At 43.7% G+C, this 25537-nt stretch overlaps 2 protein-coding genes across 4 annotated transcripts in view; one reads left to right on the top strand and one right to left on the bottom strand.

The window, feature by feature from the left end:
• Positions 1-25537, top strand: part of LOC134357299 (uncharacterized) — a 185980-nt gene that overhangs the window by 25349 nt on the left and 135094 nt on the right. The gene's annotated exons all lie outside the window — the stretch shown is intronic.
• LOC134341494 (pecanex-like protein 1) overlaps positions 1-25537 on the bottom strand; it is a 275158-nt gene that overhangs the window by 150869 nt on the left and 98752 nt on the right. For 2 of the 3 annotated variants that reach the window (XM_063039370.1, XM_063039362.1), the window contains exon 16: positions 24868-24959. The exons of the other annotated variant lie outside the window; for it this stretch is intronic. In XM_063039370.1, the coding sequence (XP_062895440.1) occupies positions 24868-24959 (92 nt within the window). The remainder of the gene's footprint in view (positions 1-24867; positions 24960-25537) is intronic. 3 annotated transcript variants of the gene reach the window in all.

Raw genomic sequence — 25537 nt, 5'->3', positions numbered from 1 at the left:
GGCACTACACCCATGGCTAAGGACATTTTAAATATTTCTGCCAGGGCCCCTGCAATTTCTACACTAGTCTCTCTCAATGTCTGAGGAAATATCCTGTCAGGCCCGGGGGATTTATCTACCTTTATTCGCTGTAAGGCAGCAAGCACCTCCTCCTCTTTAATCTCTATATGTTCCTTGACACTCCTGCTTGTTTCCCTTCCTTCCATATACACTATGCCAGTTTCCTGAGTAAATACTGATGCAAAATCAGTATTTAAACGTAAGGAACATTTAATCTCTTGGACTGTTTCAATAGCCTGAAGACGTCAGTGCTGAATTTTTAAAAATACTTTTCTCTTTCTATTATTAATTTTTAAATACAAGGTAACTATAAATGGATGGCAGTTAGTTGGTGCAAACTCTATGGGTCCAAGGGCCTGTTTCTGCTGTATTACTTATGGTCACAGACTCATAGAGATACATCAGAGAAATAGGCCCATTGATCCGCTGATCATAAAAGAGATAGATCATTAGATCATTAGATAAATTAGATCATTCAGCCCATTGAGTGTGCTCTGCCATTTGATCACGGTTGATTGATTTTCCCTCTTAACCCCACTCTCTTGTCTTCTCCCTGTGGCCTTTGACACCCTTACCAATCAAGAACTCATCAACCTTCACTTAATGTCGTTAACCCAATGCCAGTACAATGCATCCTGGGGAGTTTCGGAGTTTGGATTCAATTCTGGCACCCAATTACTTTGCCTCTATAGCTGTCAGTAGCAATCAATTCCACAGATTTCTTTGGCTAAAGAAATTCCTCTTCATCTCTGTTCTAAAGCAATGTCCTTCTTTTCTGAGGCTGTGCACTCTGGTCCTAGATTCTCCTACTATTGGAAACATCTTTACCATGTCCATTCTATCTAGACCTTTCAATAATTTACTCTGCCAATTACATGGCTGTTGGAAATGAAGTACCTAATCCACAAGTCCACTGGAGGCCGAAGAAGATGGCTTGTCATGGGGTTAGTGGTATGTGCGCGGATGAGTGGGAGGGAGAGATGCACAGCGATTGCTTCACTGGTGCTTGTGTCCTGCCAAGCATTGTGGGCATGCTATGGTGGCACCAGAATGTGTGGATTACCCCCCACGTGTCCTTGGGCGTATTGGTTGTTAATGCAAATGACACATTTCACTGTTTTGATGTAGATGTGATAAATAAATCTAAATCTGAATCTAATCATAATGTTCAGGCAATGATATTTTGAGACAGGTTTCATGAAGCCAGATTAGACATTTTCTTCAAGTAGACACCATAGCTTCTGATGAGACAATTATATGCTAGATATGCACCACATGCTTTAATAAAGATTTATTAACTTCTCAGGATGGCACATACTGACCTATTCTCTCTAAAAAAAGGGAATACAACCTGTCCCCACCATCAAAATCAGGCAATGACCTAATTCTCAAGGAATTCTGAATACTCCTTCTCCATTTTGAGTGGTCATGTGCCAGATTGGTGATGTTACCCTTTTTTTCAGAATATCTTTGAAACTTTGGTCAAGTGATGATCTCTTCCTGTGACAGAGCCCAGAGCAGACAGTCTATTTTGGGACTCTAATGTCAGGGATAAGACCTGCCTATTAGAGATGACTGAGACCTCAATGTTGCAGGTATTTGCCTGGGAGAGAACAATTACATTGGTTCATTTATCCTTCAATGTATTCGGAGGATTTTCCAAAGGCAGCATTTATGGTATCTCTCTGGTGCTTTGAGGTACCAGGTTTAAGAAAATTATTCTTCAAAAGAGTATAGGAAGGCATGAACCGTACTGAGCAATGCATTGTGGATTTTGTGGCAAATTTGAGGTCTTGATCTTCAAAATATTTTCTTCAGACATGAAAGTGATATTGAATGCCATAATCAACAATTGCACTCACTGAGAACTGGCTCTTAAGATATGAGAAACAACTCCATTTTCTAAGGTCTCACTCCGGACCTTCCTGGTCAGAGGGCAGTGTTGTACAGTGGGGCAGGTTGGTAAATGACTTTGGTTTTACAGATGTTAAGTAAAAGCCCATACTTTCATACTTCTGTGAGTGAATTGACTATGACTGGTGTTCAGCCTCACAGCATGCAATAAGTGCCATTTCTCCCACAATGCTTAGCTCTTAAGTACATTTTTTTGGCGTGTGCCTGCGTACGTGCGAGTCTGTGCGTGCGTCCGTGTGTGTGTCCATGATGATGTATTTTTTATGGCTTTTTCCAAGGCGCAGAATGAGAGAGAGAAAGACTGTGTGGCGCGCCACTCCCCACACAGACATTTTTGCAGCATTTTCCCTTTGTTTTACAAGGTCGAGTTGCAGTCTCGACACTCAACCTGGCACGGATGGAAAGCGTGCTCGGGGGCGGATCCGACTAGGACTCCGCTCCCGGGTCCGGCGCCGATGTCGTTGCGCCACCAGCCGGCCCAGCTCTTAAGTAATTCTAATTTAAACTTCTTTTATACATTTTCCAGGTCAGCCTACAATTCCTAATTTACATATTCTCACTTTACATCCTGTTTCTAATTATGATTTACAACCTTCAGAATCAGAATCTTATATGGCATGACATTTGTTGTTTTTGCTGCAAAGACATCTTTCCGTAAGTTATTTTAGATTACAAATCAAATAAGTAGTGTAAGAATGAAAGGGAATAATGAGATAGAATAATAATAGGTTCATGGCAGAGGAGAAGAAGTTGCTCTTAAAACACTGAGGTTTGTCTTCAGGCTCCTGTACCTTCTCCCTGATGGCAGTTTGGAGAGGAGGGTATGTATTGGGTGGTGAGGGTCCTTGGTGATGGATGCCACCTTGTGGCATCATCTCTTGAAAATGTCCTCAATGCTGGACATGGAAGTGCCTGTGATGGAGAAGGCTGAGTCCACAACCTTTGTCCTTACCCAGAATTTACAATCATCTAATATACATTTCTCTTGACCAGTGCAAGGAAACACTGGTTTGCACCTTCCTGATCTATCCCAAGTTAAAACCTCAACTGACGCCCACAACCAAATTTATATCTGCTTGAGTTACTCCACATCCATTGGCTTGACCAGGAAAAGGAAAGCAAGCAGGTGGTAAAGAAAGCTTTTTGCATATTGACCTTCATAAATCAGATATTTTCTGAAGTAGCGAGTAAGAGAGTGACAGCATTGCAGGCGCCTTTTCTATAAGAACAAGTCTCATCAGGAGTGAGTTTTATTTGAGTCAATAAAAACAAGGCAGGTGACCATTGTAAGAGCAGCTGCTGTTGGAATGGGCTAGTGTTACAGTGGTCAGGCTTTGACTCAACAGGCTTCAGTGAGAACAGGTGGAGGCCAAGGGTGTTGAGTCACTTGTTATCATTTGTTTTGACTGTGCAACTTCAGCTTGAGAAATTGGAGCCAAAATTGGAGAAAGGATATAACAAGTTAGATGAGAAGAGGCTGGGTAAGTAATCTAGGTAAGTGCAAAGATTTCTGAGGGAAGGCACAGTAAGAATAGGTAAGCTTTTGGTTAATGGTCAGAAAATTCTTGGGCATTAGTTCAGTGTAGGCGCAATGGTTAAGACTGTGGAGTGCTCTTCTTGTGAGATGTGGGATTACAAGGTACCTATAAGTCTTCCTGATGACTACATCTGCAAGAAGTGCACCAGCTTCAGCTCCTGACTGACAAGGTCAAGGAACTGAAGCTGGAGCTGAATGTATGCAGGACCATCTAGAAGGCTGAAAACCTCACAGATAAAACTTTTATTGAATTGGTCACACTTAAGAGTGCAGGCTTCAGGAAGCAGATGGGTGACCACCAGAAGAAGTTAGAGGAGTAAGCAGTCAGTGCAGGGTTCCACTGTGACCATTCCCCTCAGCAACAAGTATAACCCTTTGGAAATTACTGGGGTCGGGGGGGTGGAAATGACCTATCAGCGCACAGCAGCAGCAGCCATGCTAGCTCTGAGGCTCAGCAGGGAAAGGTAAAGTGATAGTGATAGGAGACTCAATAGTAAAGAGGTTCTGTCCAAGAAAGCCAGGATGATGTGTTGCCTCCCAGATGCTAGGATCCAGGATGTCTTGGAGTGGCTGCAGAATATTCTCAGGGGTGGGGGGGTGGAACAAGCAGCCAGAGGTCATGGTGCACACTGGCATAAATGACATAGATAGAAAGAGAAAAGAGCTCTTGCACAGACAGTATAGAGAGTTAGGAGAAAGGTTGAAGAGCAAGACCTCCAAAGTAGCAATCTCTGGATTATTCCTGGTGCCACACACTGATCAAGATAGGAATAGGATAACAATTCAGATGAATGAGTGGCTGAGGAACTGGTGCAGGGGGGAGGAATGACCAGTATAAAAGGAAAAAGTTGCACCTAAACTGGAGGGAACCCAATATCCTGGCTGGGAGGTTTGCTAGTGCTATTTGGGAGGTTTTAAACAAGTTTGGCAGGGGATTGGACTCTGAGGAACAGGTCAGAAAGTGGAGGGATGCAGAGAAAGTGGAGGGATGCAGAGAAAGTTAGATGCCAGGGCCAGTAAAAACAGAAAGGAGTAAAGTAATAGAATAGGATGAATAGTCTGAAATGTGTGCATTTTAATGCTAGGAGTATTATGGGTAGAGGCGATGAACTTAGAGCATGGATAATACATGGAACTATGATGTTGTATCTATTTCAAAGACTTGATTGAGAGAGGGACAGCTTAATAGGTGTTTAATGTCTTGGGTTTTGATGTTCTAAGAGGGAGGTCAAACAGCAGAAGAGAGAGTTGCACTACAAATCAGCGACAATCTCACAGCTGCTCTCAGAAAGGGCATAATGGAACTAAGGCCATATTAGTAGAACTCAAACAGAGAAAGGTTGCAATCATTCTGCTGGGGTTGTACTTTACCATTGAGGAACAGATATGCAAGCAGATTAAGGAAAAGTGCAAAAACAATAGGGTTGTTGTCACGGGGGACTTCAACTTCCCTAATATAAACTGGGACCTTCTTAGAGGAAGTGGTTTAGATGGGGCAAAATTTGTTAGGTGCAACCAGGAAGGTTTCTTAAATCAATATGCAGATGGTCCAACAAGAGGAGGGGCAATACTGGATCTGGTGTTGGGTAATGAGCCTGACCAAGTGACCGACCTTACAATGGGTGAGCAGTTAGGGAACAGTGACCACAACTCCTTAATTTCCAAGATAGCTCTAGATAAGGATAAGTATGGACCTTGTAGGAGAGCATTAAACTGGAGCTGGGCAAATTATGAAAACATTAGGCAGGAACGTTAGAGAGAATTTGTAGGATGTCTGCGAGATGGCTTTTTAGAACAGCTTGTTGTTGAGCCCACTAGGGGATCGGCTGTACTGGATTGGTGATTGTGTAATGAACCAGAGGTGATTAGAGAGATTGAGGTGAAGGAACCCTTAGGAGGCAGTGATCATAACATGATTGAGTTCACTGCGAAATTAGAAAAAGAGAAGCCGAAATCTGATGTGTCGGTATTTCAGTGGAGTAAAGGAAATTACAGTGGCATGAGAGAGGAACTGGCCAAAGCTGACTGGAAAGGGACACTGGCGGGAAAGACAGCAGAGCAGCAGTGGCTGGAGTTTATGCAAGAAGTGAGGAAGGTGCAAAACATATATTCCAAAAAAGAAGAAATTTTTGAGTGGAAAAAGGATGCAACCGTGGTTGACAAGAGAAGTCAAAGCCAAAGTTAAAGCAAAGGAGAGGGCATACAAGGAAGCAAAAATTAGTGGGAAGGCAGAGGATTGGGAAGTTTTTAAAACCTTACAAAAGGAAACCAAGAAGGTCATTAAGAGGGAAAAGATTAACTATGAAAGGAAGCTAGCAAACAATATCAAAGAGGATACTAAAAGCTCTTTCAAGTATATAAAGAGTAAAAGAAAGGTGAGAGTAGATATAGGACCGACAGCAAATGATGCTGGAGAAATTGTAATGGGAGATGAGGCAGAGGAACTGAACGAGTATTTTGCATCCGTCTTCACTGAGGAAGACATCAGCAGTATACCGGACACTCAAGGGTGGCAGGGAAGAGAAGTGTGCGCAGTCACAATTACGAAAGAGAAAGTACTCAGAAAGCTGAATAGTCTAAACATAGAAACATAGAAAATAGGTGCAGGAGTAGGCCATTCGGCCCTTCGAGCCTGCACCGCCATTCAGTATGATCATGGCTGATCATCCAACTCAGAACCCTGCACCAGCCTTCCCTCCATACCCCCTGATCCCTTTAGCCACAAGGGCCATATCTAACTCCCTCTTAAATATAGCCAATGAACTGGCCTCAACTGTTTCCTGTGGCAGAGAATTCCACAGATCACCACTCTCTGTGTGAAGAAGTTTTTCCTAATCTCGGTCCTAAAAGGCTTCCCCTTTATCCTCAAACTGTGACCCCTCGTTCTGGACTTCCCAACATCGGGAACAATCTTCCTGCATCTAGCCTGTCCAATTCCTTTAGGACTTTATACATTTCAATCAGATCCCCCCTCAATCTTCTGAATTCCAATGAGTATAAGCCTAGTTCATCCAGTCTTTCATCATATGAAAGTCCTGCCATCCCAGGAATCAATCTGGTGAACCTTCTTCGTACTCCCTCTATGGCAAGGATGTCTTTCCTCAGATTAGGGGACCAAAACTGCACACAATACCCCAGGTGTGGTCTCACCAAGGCCTTGTACAACTGCAGTAGTACCTCCCTGCTCCTGTACTCGAATCCTCTTGCTATAAATGCCAGCATACCATTCGCCTTTTTCACCGCCTGCTGTACCTGCATGCCCACTTTCAATAACTGGTGTACAATGACACCCAGGTCTCATTGCACCTCTCCTTTTCCTAATTGGCCACCATTCAGATAATAATCTGTTTTCCTGTTTTTGCCACCAAAGTGGATAACTTCACATTTATCCACATTAAGTTGCATCTGCCATGAATTTGCCCACTCACCTAACCTATCCAAGTCACCCTGCATCCTCTTAGCATCCTCCTCACAACTAACACTGACGCCCAGCTTCGTGTCATCCGCAAACTTGGAGATGCTGCATTTAATTCCCTCATCCAAGTCATTAATATATATTGTAAACAACTGGGGTCCCAGCACTGAGCCTTGCGGTACCCCACTAGTCACTGCTTGCCATTCTGAAAAGGTCCCGTTTATTCCCACTCTTTGCTTCCTGTCTGCCAACCAATGCTCTATCCACATCAATACCTTACCCCCAATATCGTGTGCTTTAAGTTTGCACACTAATCTCCTGTGTGGAACCTTGTCAAAAGCCTTTTGAAAATCCAAATATACCACATCCACTGGTTCTCCCCTATCCACTCTACTAGTTACATCCTCAAAAAATTCTATGAGATTCGTCAGACATGATTTTCCTTTCACAAATCCATGCTGACTTTGTCCGATGATTTCACTGCTTTCCAAATGTGCTGTTATCACATCTTTGATAACTGACTCTAGCAGTTTCCCCACCACCAATGTTAGGCTAACCGGTCTATAATTCCCTGGTTTCTCTCTCTCTCCCTCCTTTTTTAAAAAGTGGGGTTACATTAGCCACCCTCCAATCCTCAGGAACTCGTCCAGAATCTAAAGAGTTTTGAAAAATTATCACTAATGCACCCACTATTTCTTGGGCTACTTCCTTAAGCACTCTGGGATGCAGACCATCTGGCCCTGGGAATCTATCTGCCTTTAATCCCTTCAATTTACCTAACACCACTTCCCTACTAACATGTATTTCCCTCATTTCCTCCATCTCACTGGACCCTCTGTCCCCTACTATTTCCAGAAGATTATTTATGTCCTCCTTAGTGAAGACAGAACCAAAGTAATTATTCAATTGGTCTGCCATGTCCTTGCTCCCCATAATCAATTCACCTGTTTCTGTCTGTAGGGGACCTACATTTGTCTTAACCAATCTTTTTCTTTTCACATATCTATAAAAGCTTTTACAGTCAGTTTTTATGTTCCCTGCCAGTTTTCTCTCATGATCTTTTTTCCCCTTCCTAATTAAGCCCTTTGTCCTCCTCTGCTGAACTCTGAATTTCTCCCAGTCCTCAGGTGAGCCATTTTTTCTGGCTAATTTGTATGCTTCTTCTTTGGAATTGACACTATCCCTAATTTCCCTTGTCAGCCACGGGTGCACTACCTTCCTTGATTTATTCTTTTGCCAAACTGGGATCAACAATTGTTGTAGATCATCCATGCGATCTTTAAATGCTTGCCATTGCATATCCACCGTCAACCCTTTAAGTGTCATTTGCCAGTCTATCTTAGCTAATTCACATCTCATACATTCAAAGTTACCCTTCTTTAAGTTCAGAACCTTTGTTTCTGAATTAACTATGTCACTCAATGAAGAATTAAATGAAGAATCACTTAATGAAGAATTCCACCATATTATGGTCACTCTTACCCAAGGGGCCTCTCATGACAAGATTGCTAATTAACCCTTCCTCATTGCTCAATACCCAGTCTAGAACAGCCTGCTCTCTAGTTGGTTCCTCGACATGTTGGTTCAAAAAAACCATCCTGCATACATTCCAAGAAATCCTCTTCCTCAGCACCCTTACCAATTTGGTTCACCCAATCTACATGTAGATTGAAGTCACCCATTATAACTGCTGTTCCTTTATTGCACACATTTCTAATTTCCTGTTTTAATACCATCCCCAACCTCACTACTACTGTTAGGTGGCCTGTACACAACTCCCACCAGCGTTTTCTGCCCCTTAGTGTAATGCAGCTCTACCCATATCGATTCCACATCTTCCCGGCTTATGTCCTTCCTTTCTATTGCGTTAATCTCCTCTCTAACCAGCAACGCCACCCCACCTCCTTTTCTTTCATGTCTATCCCTCCTGAATATTGAATATCCCTGAATGTTGAGCTCCCATCCTTGGTCACCCTGGAGCCATGTCTCTGTGATCCCAACTATATCATAATCATTAATAACAATCTGCACTTTCAATTCATTCACCTTGTTACGAATGCTCCTTGCATTGACCCACAAAGCCTTCAGGCGCGCTTTTACAACTCTCTTAGCCCTTATACAATTATGTTGAAAAGTGGCCCTTTTTGATGCTTGCCCTGGATTTGTCGGCCTGCCACTTTTACTTTTCACCTTACTACTTTTTGCTTCTACCCTCATTTTACACCCCTCTGTCTCTCTGCACTGGTTCCCATCCCCCTGTTGTGAACTAACCTCCTCTCGCCTAGCCTTTTTAATTTGATTCCCACCCCACAACCATTCTAGTTTAAAGTCACCTCAGTAGCCCTCACTAATCTCCCTGCCAGGATATTGGTCCCCCTAGGATTCAAGTGTAACCCATCCTTTTTGTACAGGTCATGCCTGCGCCAAAAGAGGTCCCAATGATCCAAAAACTTGAATCCCTGCCCCCTGCTCCAATCCCTCAGCCACGCATTTATCCTCCATCTCATTGCATTCCTGCTCTCACTGTCGTGTGGCACAGGCAGTAATCCCGAGATTACTACCTTTGCGGTCCTTTTTCTCAACTCCCTTCCTAACTCCCTATATTCTCCTTTCAGGACCTCTTCCCTTTTCCTACCTATGTCATTGGTACCTATATGTACCATGACCTCTGGCTCCTCACCCTCCCACTTCAGGATATCTTGGACACGATCAGAAATATCCCGGACCCTGGCACCAGGGAGGCAAACTACCATCCGGGTCTCTGGACTGCGTCCATAGAATCGCCTATCCGACCCCCTTACTATCAAGTCCCCTATTACAACTGCCCTCCTCTTCCTTTCCCTACCCTTCTGAGCTACAGGGCCGGACTCTGTGCCGGAGGCACGGCCACTGTCACTTCCCCCAGGTAAGCTGTCCCCCCCAACAGTACTCAAACAGGAGTACCTATTGTCAAGGGGCACAGCCACCGGGGTACTCTCTATTACCTGACTCTTCCCCTTCCCCCTCCTAACCGTGACCCACTGGTCTGCCTCCCGTGGCCCCGGTGTGACCACCTACCAAAGGTAGATAAATGTCCCGGACCAGATGGAATGCACCCGCGTGTTCTGAAGGAAGTAGCTGTGGAGATTGCGGAGGCATTAGCGATGATCTTTCAAAAGTCAATAGGTTCTGGCATGGTTCCAGAGGACTGGAGGATTGCAAGTGTCACTTCGCTATTTAAGAAGGGGGAAAGAAAGCAAAAAGGAAATTATAGACCTGTTAGCTTGACATCGGTCGTTGGGAAGTTGTTGCAGTCGATTGTCAAGGATGAGGTTACAGAGTACCTGGAGGTATATGACAAGATAGGCAGAACTCAGCATGGGTTCCTTAAAGGAAAATCCTGCCTATCAAACCTATTACAATTTTTTGAGGAAATTACCAGTAGGCTAGACAAGGGAGATGCAGTGGATGTTGTATATTTGGATTTTCAGAAGGCCTTTGACAAGGTGCCACACATGAGGCTACTTAACAAGATAAGAGCCCATGGAATTACGGGAAAGTTACATATGTGGATAGAGTGTTGGCTGATTGGCAGGAAACAGAGAGTGGGAATAAAGGGATCTTATTCTGGTTGGCTGCCGGTTACCAGTGGTGTTCCACAGGGGTCCGTGTTGGGGCCGCTCCTTTTTACATTGTACATCAACGATTTGGATTATGGAATAGATGGCTTTGTGGCTAAGCTTGCTAACGATACGAAGATAGGTGGAGGGGCTGGTAGTGCTGAGGAAACGGAGAGTCTGCAGAGAGACTTGGATAGATTGGAAGAATGGGCAGAGAAGTGGCAAATGAAGTACAATGTTGGAAAGTGTATGGTTATGCACTTTGGCAGAAAAAATAAACGGGCAGACTATTATTTAAATGGGGAAAGAATTCAAAGTTCTGAGATGCAACGGGACTTGGGAGTCCTCGTACAGGATACCCTTAAAGTTAACCTCCAGGTTGAGTCAGTAGTGAAGAAGGCGAATGCAATGTTGGCATTCATTTCTAGAGGAATAGAGTATAGGAGCAGGGATGTGATGTTGAGGCTCTATAAGGCACTGGTGAGACCTCACTTGGAGTACTGTGGGCAGTTTTGGTCTCCTTATTTAAGAAAGGATGTGTTGACGTTGGAGAGGGTTCAGAGAAGATTCACTAGAATGATTCTGGGAATGAGAGGGTTAACATATGAGGAACGTTTGTCTGCTCTTGGACTGTATTCCTTGGAGTTTAGAAGAATGAGGGGAGACCTCATAGAAACATTTCGAATGTTGAAACGCATGGACAGAGTGGATGTGGCAAAGTTGTTTCCCATGATGGGGGAGTCTAGTACAAGAGGGCATGACTTAAGGATTGAAGGGTGCCCATTCAGAACAGAAATGCGAAGAAATTTTTTTAGTCAGAGGGTGGTGAATCTATGGAATTTGTTGCCACGGGCAGCAGTGGAGGCCAAGTCATTGGGTGTATTTAAGGCAGAGATTGATAGGTATCTGAGTAGCCAGGCCATCAAAGGTTATGGTGAGAAGGCGGGGGAGTGGCATTAAATGGGAGAATGGATCAGCTCATGATAAAATGGCGGAGCAGACTCAATGGGCCAAATGGCCGACTTCTGCTCCTTTGTCTTATGGTCTTAACTAGGGAGAATTAATTGGGAACAACTATTTTGGGCAAGACTACATCCACCATAAGGAAGGTATTTAAAGACCAACTATCCAGAGTACAGGACAAGTATATTCCAGTCAGAAGGAAGGTCAAGGATGGCAAGGTAAGAGAATCTTGGATATTGAAGGAGGTGATAAATGTAGTCAAGAAGAAATAGGATAAGTATGTAAAGCTTCGGAAGCTAGCCAAAGGGTGGGGCCACTCAAGGATAAAGGGGAGAATACTTGTTTGCATGTGAAGGACATGGGTGAGGTTCTTAATGAGTCCTTTACATTAGTATTTACCAAGCAGAAGGATGTTAAGGATAGGGAGATCAGTACAAAGAGTATTAATATACTTGAGCATTTAGAGGAAAAGAAGAGGAGGTGTTGGATCTCTTAAAGAGCATTAAAGTGGATAAATCCCAAGGTCTGACGTGATATACCCAGGTTATTAAGAAAGGCAAGTGAAGAGATTGCTAGGGCCTTGACCATTATCTCTGTGCCCTCTTTAGCCACAGGCGAGGTCTGGAGGATTGGTAAATAGCTAATGTTGTTCCATTGTTCAAGAAGGGAAGGAGGGATAATTCACGGAACTACAGACCGGTGAATATCATGTCAGTGGCATTGAAGTTACTGAAGAAAATTCTTAGAGATAGGATTTATGAGCATTTGGAAAACAATTACTTAGTTAGGGATTGCCAGCATGGCTTTGTGCAGGGCAAGTCGTGTCTTACTAACCTGATCGAGATTTTTGACAAGTAGACAAGGGTGATTGATGATTGTGTGGATGTTGTTTACATGGATTTTAGTTTGGCATTTGACAAGGTCCTGCTTGGGAGGCTTATCCAGAATATTAAGATACATGAAATCAATGGTGAATTGGCAGTTAGGATTCAGATCTGGTTTGTCCCATAGAAAACAAAGGGTGGTGTTCGAAGAAACTTATTTTAGCTGGAGGCCTGTGATTAATGATACTTCACAAGGATTTGTACTGGGATGTCCACTGTTTGTGATGTATATAAATAATCTGGACGAAAATGTAGATGGGTATGTTATTAAGTTTGCAAATGATACAAAATGGTTTTGTGGATAGCGTGGAAGACTCACAAAGAATATAGTGAGATTTGGATCAGCTGCATATATGGGCAAAGAAATGGCAAATGGAGTTTAACCTGTCCAAATGGGAAGTGTTGACCCTTGGTAGGTTAAAGGGAAACAGACAGTCTCCTGTTGAAGAGCCAAGACCCTTAACGGTGTTGATAAGTAGAGGGATCTTGGGGTCTAAGTTTATAGCTCCCTGAAGGTAGTTATACAGGTACATTAGGTGGTTAAGAAGGCATTTGGTATTCTTGCATTTATTAGTTGAGACACTGAATTCAAAAGTTAGGAAGTTATGTTGTAGCTTTATAAAATTCTAGTTAGGTTGCATTTGGAGTATCACATATGTAAGGGGTTTCTTCTTTTATGTCACTACATAGGCTAATCAAGATAGCTTCTTTGTTATGTTATAATTAAAATGGCTTTTCTGAAATAACTGCGACGTAAGGAGTTCTCTCTCTCCCTGCTTGTTTGGGTTATACTATTGATAAGAGAGGAAATGAACCAATTGAGATAGATATTATTATATGCTTGAGTGTCTGTAAGCTATTGTGTTGCACTGGCTTTGGGGAAGAAGGCGCGATGGGGACAGAGAGAGTGGACGTGATGCTGTAAGCTGGCCGACGGGACGGACCCCGAGCAGGAGTCCGAGGCCCAGGGTCTTTGGCGAGAAGAGGAGGCGAAGACAGACTCGTGTGGAGCTTCTGGTCGACCACCATGGCTGGTCCCAGGCGGCGGGTCGAGGTGGTCGGAGGGAATCGAATGGTGGAAAGAGGACTCTGTTACTTGGGCGCCAATTGTTGTGCACGACATGTTTGAACTTTGATAAGTTTGGCACATTTTACTTTCCCTTTATATTTTATCTCTATTAATTACATAGTTCCAGTAATATCTATAAATTGTAATTATTTAATTGCATATGGTGTATTGTCTGTTACTTGGCGGGGTGGGGTACATCACACAGCATCCACACCAACTTGATTACCCAGTTTGGCAGGGCTGAAGGCTGCTTCCCCCAGACGAAAGTGAGTTGAGCGAGCCTGAGGCTGACTAGGGGGCAACATACACAATTCCATTTGCCTCATTATAGGAACTTGGTCGAGGCTTTGGAGCGAGTGCAGAAGAGGTTTATGAGGATATTGCCTGGATTAGAGGGCATGTGCGATAATGACCTGTAAATGACAAGGGTGGACAGGGGGCGAGCTACATGGTCTTGGTTGTAGCAAGGACTAGACCTCAAACCGTGGTGTTACCTGTTTGCAGCCACCCAGGAGAGAGGCATTGGCGTCGGTGTGCTCCACCAGAAGCAGTGTGGTATGGCATCCGTGCTGGAGTCAATAATGCTCTCCAATGTTAGCTTGGCAGAAGACAAGATTTATTGTGTTCAACTGCATACTGCTGCAATATTCATGGACTCAGGGACTTGGTTGATATACGTTTATATAGGGAAATAGAAACATAGAAAGCCTACAGCACAATACAGACACTTCAGCACACAAAGCTGTGCTGAACATTTACTTACCTTAGAATTACCCAGGCTTACCCATAGCCCTCTACTTTTCTAAGCTCCATGTATCCATCCAGGAGACTCTTAAAAGACCCTATAATTTCCGCCTCCACCGCTGCCGCCGGCAGCCCACTCCACACACTCACCACTCTCTGCATAAAAAACTTACCCCTGACATCTCCTCTGTACCTACTTCCTAGCACTTTAAAACTATGCCCTCTCATGCTAGATATTTCAGCCCTGGGAAAAAGCCTCTGACTATCCACACAATCAATGCCTCTCATTACCTTACCTCTATCAGGTCACCTCTCATCCTCCATCACTCCAAGGAGAAAAACCCGAGTTCACTCAACCTATTCTAATAAGATATGCTCCCCAATCCAGGCGACATCCTTGTAAATCTCATCTGCACCCTTTCTATGGTTTCCATGTCCTTCTTGTAGTGAGGTGACCAGAACTGAGCACAGTACTCCAAGTGGGCTCTGACCAGGGTCCTATATAGCTCAGCTCTTAAACTCAATCCCACAATTGCTGAAGGGCAATGCACCATATGCCTTCTTAACCACAGAGTCAACCTGCATAGCAGCTTTGAGTGTCCTATGAACTCGGACCCCAAGATCCCTCTGATCCTCCACACTGCCAAGAGTCTTGCCATTAATGCTATATTCTGCCATCATATTTGACCTACCAAAATGAACCACCTCACACTTATCTGGGTTGAACTCCATCTGCCACTTCTCAGCCCAATTTTGCATCCTATCAATGTCCTGCTGTAACCTCTAACAGCCCTCCACACTATCCACAACACCCGCAACCTTTGTGTCATCAGATTTACTAACCCACCCCTCCACTTCCTCATCCAGGTCATTTATAAAATTCACAAATAGTAGGGGTCCCAGAGGCACACCACTGGTCACCAGCCTCCATGCAGAATACAACCTGTCTACAACCGCTCTTTGCCGTCTGTGGGCAAGCCAGTTCTGGACCACAAAGCAATGTCCCCTTGTATCCTATGCCTCCGTACTTTCACAATAAGCCTTGCATGGGGTACCTTATCAAATGCCTTGCTAAAGTCCATATACATTACATCTATGGCACTACCTTCATCAATGTGTTTAGTCACATCCTCAAAGAATTCAATCAGGCTCGTAAGGCACGACCTGCCTTTGACAAAGCCATGCTGACTATTCCTAATCATATTATGTCTCTCAAAGTGTTCATAAATCCTGCCTCTCAGGATCTTCTCCATCAACTAACCAACCACTGAAGTAAGACTCACTGGTCTATAATTTCCTGGGCTATCCTTATCCTTTCTTGAATAAGAGAACAACATCCACAATCTTCCAATCCTCCGGAACCTCTCCCATTCGCATTGATGATGCAAAGATCATCGCCAGAGGCTCAGCAATCTCCTCCCTCGCTTCCCACTGTAGCCTGGGGTACGTCCCGTCCAGTCCCGGTGACTTATCCAACTTGATGCTTTCCAAAAGCTCCAGCACATCCTCTTCCTTAATACCTACATGCTCAAGCTTTTCAGTCCGCTGCAAGTCATCGCTACAATCGCCAAGATCCTTTTCCGTAGTGAATATTGAAGCAAAGTATTCATTAAGTACCTCTGCCATCTCCGGTTCCATACACACTTTTCCACTGTCACACTTGATTGGTCCTATTCTCTCACGTCTTATCCTCTTGTTCTTCAGATACTTGTGGAATGCCTTGGGGTTTTCCTTAATCCTGTCCGCCAGGTGCTTCACATGGCCCCTTCTGGCTCTCGTAATTTCATTCTTAAGCTTCTTCCTGCTAGCCTTATTATCTTCTAGATCGCTATCATTACCTAGCTTTTTGAACCTTTCATAAGCTCTTCTTTTCTTCTTGACTAGATTTACAACAACCTTTGTATACCACAGTTCCTGTACCCTACCATCCTTTCCCTGTCTCATTGGAACATATCTACGCAGAACCCCACGCAAATATCCCCTAAACATTTGCCACATTTCTTCTGTACATATCCCTGAGAATATCTGTTTCCAATTTATGCTTCCAAGTTCCTGCCTGATAACCTCTTTTTCCCCCTTACTCCAATTAAACATTTCCCTAACTTGTCTGTTCCTACCCCTCTCCAATGCTATGTTAAGGAGATAGAATTGTGATCACTATCTCCAAAATGCTCTCCCACTGAGAGACCTGACATCTGACCAGGTTCATTTCCCACTAACCGATCAAGTACAGCCTCTCCTCTTGTAGGCTTATCTACATGTTGTGTCAAGAAACCTTCCTGAACACACCTAACAAATTCCACCCCATCTAAACCCTTAACTCTAGGGAGATGCTCATCAATATTTGGGAAATTAAAATCTCCCACCACAACAACCCTGTTATTATCCTTTCCAGAATCCGTCTCCCTATCTGCTCCTCGATGTCCCTGTTACTATTGGGTGGTCTATAAAAAGCATCCAGTAGATTTATTGACCCCTTCCTATTCCTAACTTCCACCCACAGAGACTCCGTAGACAACCCCTCCATGACTTCCTCCTTTTCTGCAACCGTGACACTATCCCGGATCAACAGTGCCACGCCCCCACCTCTTTTGTTTCCCTCCCTGTCCTTTCTGAAACATTTAAAGCCTGGCACTTGAAGTAGCCATTCCTGCCCCTGCACCATCCAAGTCTCTGTAATGGCCATAACATCACAGCTCCAAGTGCCGATCCACGCTCTAAGCTCATCCGCTTTATTCATAATACTTCTCGCATTAAAATAGACACATCAAACCATCGGTCCGAGTGCATCCCTTCTCTATCACCTGCCTATCCTCCCTTTCGCACTGTCTCCAAGCTTTCTCTATTTGTGAGCCAAACTCCCTTTCCTCTGTCACTTCAGTTTGGTTCCCACCCCCCAGCAATTCTAGTTTAAACTCTCCCCAAAAGCCTTTGCAAACCTCCCCGCCAGGATATTCGTCCCTTTCAGATTCAAGTGCAATCCGTCCTTTTTGTACAGGTCACACCTGCCCCAGAAGAGGTCCCAATGATCCAGAAATTTGAATCCCTGCCCCCTGCTCCAATCCCTCAGCCACGCATTTATCCACCACCTCATTCTATTCCTATACTCATTCTCACATGGCACAGGCAGTAATCCTGAGATGACTACCTTTCAGGTCCTGTTTCTCAACTTCCTTCCTAACTCCCTGTAGTCTGCTTTTGGGACCCCCTCCCTTTTCCTACCTATGTCGTTGGTACCAATATGTACCACAACCTCTGGCTGTTCTCCTTCTCACTTCAAGATATCGTGGATGCGATCAGAAACATCCCAGACCCTGGCACCTGGGAGGCAAACTACCAGCTGCGTTTCTTTCCTGCGTCCACAGAATCGCCTGTCTGACCCCCTAACTGTAGAGTTCCCTTTCATACTGCCATCCTCTTCCTTTCCCTACCTTTCTGAGCCACAAGGCCAGACTCCGTGCCAGAGGCGTGGCCACTGTTGCTTCCCCCAGGTAGGCTGTCTCCCCCAACAGTACTCAAACAGGAGTACTTATTGTTAAGGGTGACAGCCACTGGGTACTCTCCAGCACCTGCATCTTGCCCTTCCCTCTCCTGACTGTGACCCACTTACCTGCCTCCCCAAGCTCCGGAGTGAGGAAATATGACTGCATTTCACTGTTGTCTTACATGTGCAATGTGTGCCTTGTGCTGTGAATGACTGTTGCTACTGTTTTTTGCACCTTAGGATATAGAACATAGAACAGTACAGGCCCTTCAGCCCACAATGTTGTGCTGACCCTTAAACCCTGCCTCCCATATAAACCCCCACCTTAAATTCCTCCATATACCTGTCTAGTAGTCTCTTAAACTTCACTCGTGTATCTGCCTCCACCACTGACTCAGGCAGTGCATTCCATGCACCAACCACTCTCTGAGTAAAAAAACTTCCTCTAATATCCCCATTGAACTTCCCACTCCTTACTTTAAAGCCATGTCCTCTTGTATTGAGCAGTGGTGCCCTGGGGAAGAGGCGCTGGCTGTCCACTCTATCTATTTCTCTTAATATTTTGTATACCTCTATCATGTCTCCTCTCATCCTCCTTCTCTCCAAAGAGTAAAGCCCTAGCTCCCTTAATCTCTGATCATAATCCATACTCTCTAAACCAGGCAACATCCTGGTAAATCTCCTCTGTACCCTTTCCAACACATCCTTCCTATAGTGAGGCGACCAGAACTGGACACAGTACTCCAAGTGTGGCCAAGACAGAGTTTTATAGAGCTGCATCATTACCTCACGACTCTTAAACTCTATCCCTCGAATTATGAAAGCTAACACTCCATAAGCTTTCTTAACTACCCTATCTACCTGTAAGGCAACTTTCAGGGATCTGGGGACATGTACCCCCAGATCCCTCTGCTCCTCCACACTTCCAAGTATCCTACCATTTACTTTGTACTCTGCCTTGGAGTTCGTCCTTCCAAAGTGTACCACCTCACACTTCTCCTGGTTGAACTCCATCTGCCATTTCTCAGCCCACTTCTACATCTTATCAATATTTCTCTGCAATCTTCGACAATCCTCTACACTATCTACAACACCACCAACCTTTGTGTCGTCTGCAAACTTGCCAACCCACCCTTCTACCCCCACATCCAGGTCATTAATAAAAATCACGAAAAGTCGAGGTCTCAGAACCGATCCTTGTGGGACACCGCTAGTCACAATCCTCCAATCCGAATGTACTCCCTCCACCACGACCCTCTCTCTGCTTTCTGTAGGCAAGCCAATTCTGAATCCACCTGGCCAAACTTCCCTGGATCCCATGCCTTCTGACTTTCTGAATAAGCCTACCGTGTGGAACCTTGTCAAATGCCTTACTAAAACCATATAGATCACATCCACTGCACTACCCTCATCTATATGCCTGGTCATCTCCTCAAAGAACTCTATCAGGCTTGTTAGACACGATCTGCCCTTCACAAAACCATGCTGACTGTCCCTGATCAGACCATGATATCTCTAAGAATCTTTTCCAACAGCTTTCCCACCACAGACGTAAGGCTCAAACACAAGAAAATCTGCAGATGCTGGAAATTCAAGCAACACAAATAAAAAATGTTGGTGAATGCAGCAGGCCAGGCAGCATCTATAGGAAGAGATACAGTTGACGTTTCAGGCTGAGACCTTTCGTCAGGACTAACTGAAAGAAGAGATAGTAAGAGATTTGAAAGTGGGGGGGGGAGCGGAGGGGGAGATCCGAAATGATAGGAGAAGACAGGAGGCAGAGGGATGGAGCTAAGAGCTGGAAAGTTGATTGGCAAAAGGGATATGAGGCTGGAGAAGGGAAAGGATCATGGGATGGGAGGCTTAGGGAGAAAGAAAAGGGGGGGAGGGAAGCCCAGAGGATGGGCAAAGGGTTATAGTGGGAGGGACAGAGGGAGAAAAAAGAGAAAAAAAAGGGGAAATAAATAAAGTAATAGATAGATAGATAAGGGATGGGGTACGAAGGGGAGGTGGGTTATTAATGGAAGTTAGAGAAGTCAATGTTCAAGCCATCAGGTTGGAGGCTACCCAGGCGGAATGTAAGGTGTTGTTCCTCCAACCTGAGTGTGGCTTCATCTTGACAGTAGAGGAGGCCGTGGATAGCATGCCATCAGGTTGGAGACTACCCAATGCCATCAGGTTGGAGGATCCCCTACTGTCAAGATGAAGGCACACTCAGGTTGGAGGAACAACACCTTATATTCTGTCTGGGTAGCCTCCAACCTGGTGGCATGAATATTGACTTCCTTAACTTCCGTTAATGCCCCACCTCCCCTTCGTATCCCATCTCTTATCCCCTTATCTATCTATTTATTTATTTACTTATTTATTATAATTTTTTTCTTTTCCCCCTTTATTCCCTCTCTTTTTTCTCCCTCTGTCCCTCTCACTATAACTCCTTGCCCATCCTCTGGGTTCCCCCCCTTTCTTTCTCCCTAGGTATCCTGTCCTCTCCCTTCTCCAGCTTCGTATCACTTTTTCTAATCAACTTTCCAGCTCTTAGCTCCATCCCTCCCCCTCCTGTCTTCCCCTATCATTTCGGATCTCCCCCTCCCCCTCCCACTTTCAAATCTCTTAATATCTCTCCTCTCAGTTAGTCCTGACAAAGGGTCTCGGCCCGAAACGTCGACTGTACCTTTTCCTAGAGATGCTGCCTGGCCTGCTGCGTTCACCAGCATTTTTTGTGTGTATTACAGACGTAAGGCTCATTGGTCTATAATTACTGGACTATCCCTACTACCTTTTTTGAACAAGGGGACAACATTCGCCTCCCTCCAGTCCTCCGGTACCATTCCCGTGGACAACGAGGACATAAAGATCCTAGCCAGAGGCTCAGCAATCTCTTCCCTCACCTCATGGAGCAGCCTGGGGAATATTCCGTCAGGACCTGGGGACTTATCCGTCCTAATGTATTTTAACAACTCCAACACCTCCTCTACTTTAATGTCAACATGCTCCAGAACATCAACCTCACTCATATTGTCCTCACCGTCATCAAGTTCCCTCTCATTTGTGAATACCGAAGAGAAGTATTCATTGAGGACCTAGCTCACCTCCACAGCCTCCAGGCAAATCTTCCCATCTTTATCTTTAATCGGTCCTATCTTCACTCCTGTCATCCTTTTGTTCTTCACATAACTGAAGAATGCCTTGGGGTTTTCCTTTCCCCTACTCGCCAAGGCCTTCTCACGCCCCCTTCTTGCTCTCCTCAGCCCCTTTCTTGCTACCCTATATTCCTCAATAGACCCATCTGATCCTTGCTTCCTAAACCTCATGTATGCTGCCTTCTTCCACCTGACTAGATTCTCCACGTCACTTGTCACCCATGGTTCCTTCACCCTACCATTTTTTACCTTCCTCACTGGGACAAATTTATCCCTAACATCCTTCAAGAGATCCCTAAACATCGACCACATGTCCATAGTACACTTCCCTGCAAAAACATCATCCCAATTCACACCCGCAAGTTCTAGCCTTATAGCCTCATAATTTGCCCTTCCCCAATTAAAAATTGTCCTGTCCTCTGAAGGTTTGTCCAGAGTGAATAGTGTTACTCTGCGGCTCTGGTACCTTGACCCCAGAGTAACACTATTTCATTTGGCTGTATTCATGTATGGTTCACAATGACAACTAAACTTGAACTACAACGAGAGGTTGGACAAACTTGGGTTGTTGCTCTGGTGCAGTGGAGGCTGAGGGGAGATCTGATAGAAATTTATAAGATTGAGAGACATAGATAGACTCGATAGACAGTATCTTTTTTGCCAGGGTTGATGTGTCTAATATGAGAGGGCATGCATTTAAGTTGAGAGGGGGGTAATTTTAAAAGGAGATGTGAGACACAAGTCTTGTTTTTGCACAGAAAGTGCCTGGAATGTACTGCCTGGGGTGGTGGTAAAGGCTAATCTATCAGGGATTTTTAAGAATTGTTTAGACAGACACATGAATGTGAGGAAAATGGAAGGATATGGACATTGTGTAGACATAAAGGATTAGTTTAATTGACCATTTAATTACTAATTTAAATGGTTTGGCACAACATTTTAGGCCAAAAAGCTTGTTCCTGTGCTGTAATGTCCTATGTTCTAAATTGAGTACAGGAGTTGGGATGTCATGTTCCAATTATATAAGACATTGGTGAGGCCTAATTATGAGCGTTGGGTGCAGTTCTGCTCAGCTATCTACTAGAAAGGTATCAGGAAGATTGAAAGAGTGCAGAGAAAATTTACAAGAATTTTGCCGGGACATGAGTATTTAATAGTTCAGTAATATTTGAGTAATCTTGTAAATATACTGTTTGATTAAGTATTCTTTGTTGTTTACATAACCATGTTTATATGCAAAAATATGTGAATTGCAGACGTCATGATGCTACCACATGATATGTACACACCTCACTTAAAGCAAAAACAAACATATATGAGTTATCCTTTGGAATTCTTGCAATTAAATTTATGTTTGGAGTTACAAAACGGAACAGCAGCAACAAGGTATTTTAAAATGAACTGGAGATGACTAGCTACCTGTAGAAGTGCAGCGAGACATTTGAGTTATAAAAAAGCAGCACAGCGCGTGTTTTTCAGAGGGAAGACATGATCCCATTTAAAAAAGACAGAAAATGGAAGAATTCATGGGTTCATAAACAGTGAGTACTGGGTGATAACAATCATAAATAAAAGGGCAGAAATGGCTACCGACATTGATCAGATTGACACGTTCCAAACACCACAGATAACTGGAATATGTATACTGAACATTCCGAGCAGTATTTTAAAGCAGATTTTAAAGCCAATGAGAAACAAGTACCAGTTTTGCTGAGTGCATTAGATTTAAAGGCATACAGTCTGCTTAGGAGTTTGACTGCTCCAACCAAACCAGCAGAAATGAGCTTTGCTGAATATCGTGCAAGTAATGCAGGAACATTTAGAACCAACCCATTGTTGATTACAGAATGCTTTAGGTTTCATAAGTGGAACCAAAAGGAAGGGGAGTCCATTTCAGCAAACGTGGCTGAATTGAAGAGATTGTCTGAGCACTGTCAGTTCAACGATGGGCTGAATGATGCACTGAGATTGTTTAGCTTGTGGAATCTTACAAAAAAACATTCAAAAATGGCTCCTAACTAAAGCACAAATTACACTTAAAAAAAACAGTTGAAATTGTTGTATCAATGGAAATCAGAGACAGAGATGCAACTGAGTTTCAGTCAGAAATAAAAGTGAGAGTGAACAAAGTTGCACCATCTAGACAGAGGCCTGCATGACCAAACAAATTGGGTTACCACTATTACAGGAGCTCACATACACCAGTTCAGTGAATGTTTAAGGATGAAAATTACGGAAAATGCAATAAAGTAGGAAATATATAAAGAGCATGTCGGACAGACAAAAATAAATGGACTGCACAGGGAAAAGTGGCAGCTTCAAAACGAGCACTAATCTGCATGTTGTTTAAAAAATCTGATAGTGATGAGAGTGACATAGGACTGGTGTTCCAGAATACTAGTCCTATGTCACACTCATCACCATCAGGTCACTATCATCACTAGTCAGTGACAATGGACCACCGTTTGTTGTGGAACAGTTTGTCATTCCTAAAAATCAATGGAATAATACATTTTACATCTGCACTGCACCATCCAGCTACACAAGGCTTGGCGGAAGGTTTGTCCAGAGTGAAAGAACATACTGCAAGCAGAACACACTACACTGACACTGAAATAGAAGCTCACCAACTTCCTCTTTACCTATCGCAATACAGCACAGTCCACAACCAACAACCCACCAGTTATGTTGTCCTTGGGTTGTCCTTTGCTTTCACACTCAGATCCTCAATCCCAATCTCAGAAGAGTATGCAGGACAAACAGCTGCGACAAATCGAAGGCTCCTCAAACAAGGAGCTTTCGTGTTTCACTCCTGGACAAGCAGTCCTGGCAAGGGACTGCAGAGGTGATCAAAAGTAGGTACTCGGAAAGATGCAGGACACAACTGGACCGCTCTCCTCCACAGTGGAGATTGCGTCTGATATCATTCTTTGAGATGACAAATCGATCAGTTAAGAAGAGCAGAGTCAATTATTGGAGAAGAAAGGTGGCTACTGCTGTCAGAACGACTTCCCGCAGAGTCAGAGTTAACTCCAACGATCACCATACAGGAGGCCTCAGAATATGAGATTGTTTCACAATAAGTCTCACCTGCCAAGAAGAGCGATCCCCCTTTTCAGGATAGATGTTATCCCACAAGAGGTAAGAATGCCTCCACAGTGACTAAATATTTAGGTCTGAATGGGACAATTTAAAATGTATTATGCAGTGGATGTCTGTATAGTAGCTCTATTATATAGCATGCTCTGTATATAGTTGAGGTGCATTCTATATTGAGTTGGAGTTTATAGCTAAGCAGGGAGGAGTGTTGTGTATTTAATATATCAGCAATATTTGAGTAATATTGTAAATATATTGTTTGATTAAGCATTCTTTGTGGCTTATACAATTCATTATGGTTATATGTAAAAAATATGTGAATTGCTTATGTCTTTTCCCTCCAGTTAGATTTATGATTTGGAGTTACAAAACATAACAATGAGGACATGAATTATAGGGAAAGGTTGAATAGGTTAGAACTTTGTTCACAGGACTGTATGAAAATGAGAGATTTGATAGAGGTAAACAAAATTATGAGGAGTATAGATTGGGTAAATGCCAGCAAGCATTTTCCACTGAGTTTGGGTGAGACTAAGTTATGGGTGAAAGGTGAATTGTTTAAGACGAACATGAAGGAGGGTTTCTTCACTCGAAGGATGGTGTGAGTGTGGAACAAGCTGCCAGCGGAAGTGGTGGACTTGGCTTTGATTTCAACATTTAAGAGAAATTTGGACAGCTGCTTGGATGGAAGGGGTATGGAGTACTGTGGTCCAGGTGTGGGTCGAAGGGACTAGCCAGAAAAATAGTTTGGCATGGACTATATAGGCCGGTGGGCCTGTTTCTATACTGAAGCACACTATGACTCAATGGGCAATACTATTTTTTCCAACATGATGCAAAACTCATTAAGATTATCTATCTCTTCCTTTAGTTTACTATTTCCATTCAGTACTTTTATTTAATGCATTTTGAGGTGTGGCTGTATTAGCAATTCAAATATCCAATCAATGGCTTACCTCTACGGTACCAATACACAGAGCATACAGCAGGCATACAGCAAGTAAACTGCGGAAAAAGCCATAGAGCGAGGAGATTAGCCCTGTTGCAGCTGAGAAAACACAATTATTATGGATGTTATTTTATTTTTAAACCACTAATTTTTCCACAATCACTAAACCATTCCATCTACCCAACACAGACTTAAAGCTCACATATCTGGTGTAATGTAAATGAACTACTTCTCATCTCGAGAACACAAGAAAATCTGCAGATGCTAGAAATCCAAAGCAACACACACAAAATGCTGGAGGAACTCAGCAGGTCAGGCAGCATCTATGGGAGAAGAATAAACAGTTGATGACTTGGCCTGAGATGATGATGGTTTACTCTTTTCCATAGATGCTGCCTGACCTGCTGAGTTCCTCCAGCATTTTGAGTGTGTTGCTTTGGATTTCTAGAGTTCATTTAATTTTATGCACATCTTAACTGGTGTCCCCAGGCTCCTTAAACCCACATTTCTTGGTCACCAGTCTTAAAATCTTAGTTTAAGATCAAAATTCTTGTTTCCTGGTCAACATTTTACCATGTTAAAAGTACTGAATAGATGCAAATGTTCACTGTAATTTCTTACCTTTTTTTAAGAAATTGAAAAGCAAATTGCAATCCACCTTGAGCGCTCCATCAGTC

This window comes from Mobula hypostoma, chromosome 2 (genome assembly GCF_963921235.1).
Source record: "Mobula hypostoma chromosome 2, sMobHyp1.1, whole genome shotgun sequence".
Taxonomy (NCBI): domain Eukaryota; kingdom Metazoa; phylum Chordata; class Chondrichthyes; order Myliobatiformes; family Myliobatidae; genus Mobula; species Mobula hypostoma.
Note: the sequence above shows the minus strand (reverse complement) of the source record. Positions and strands in the feature narration are given on the sequence as shown.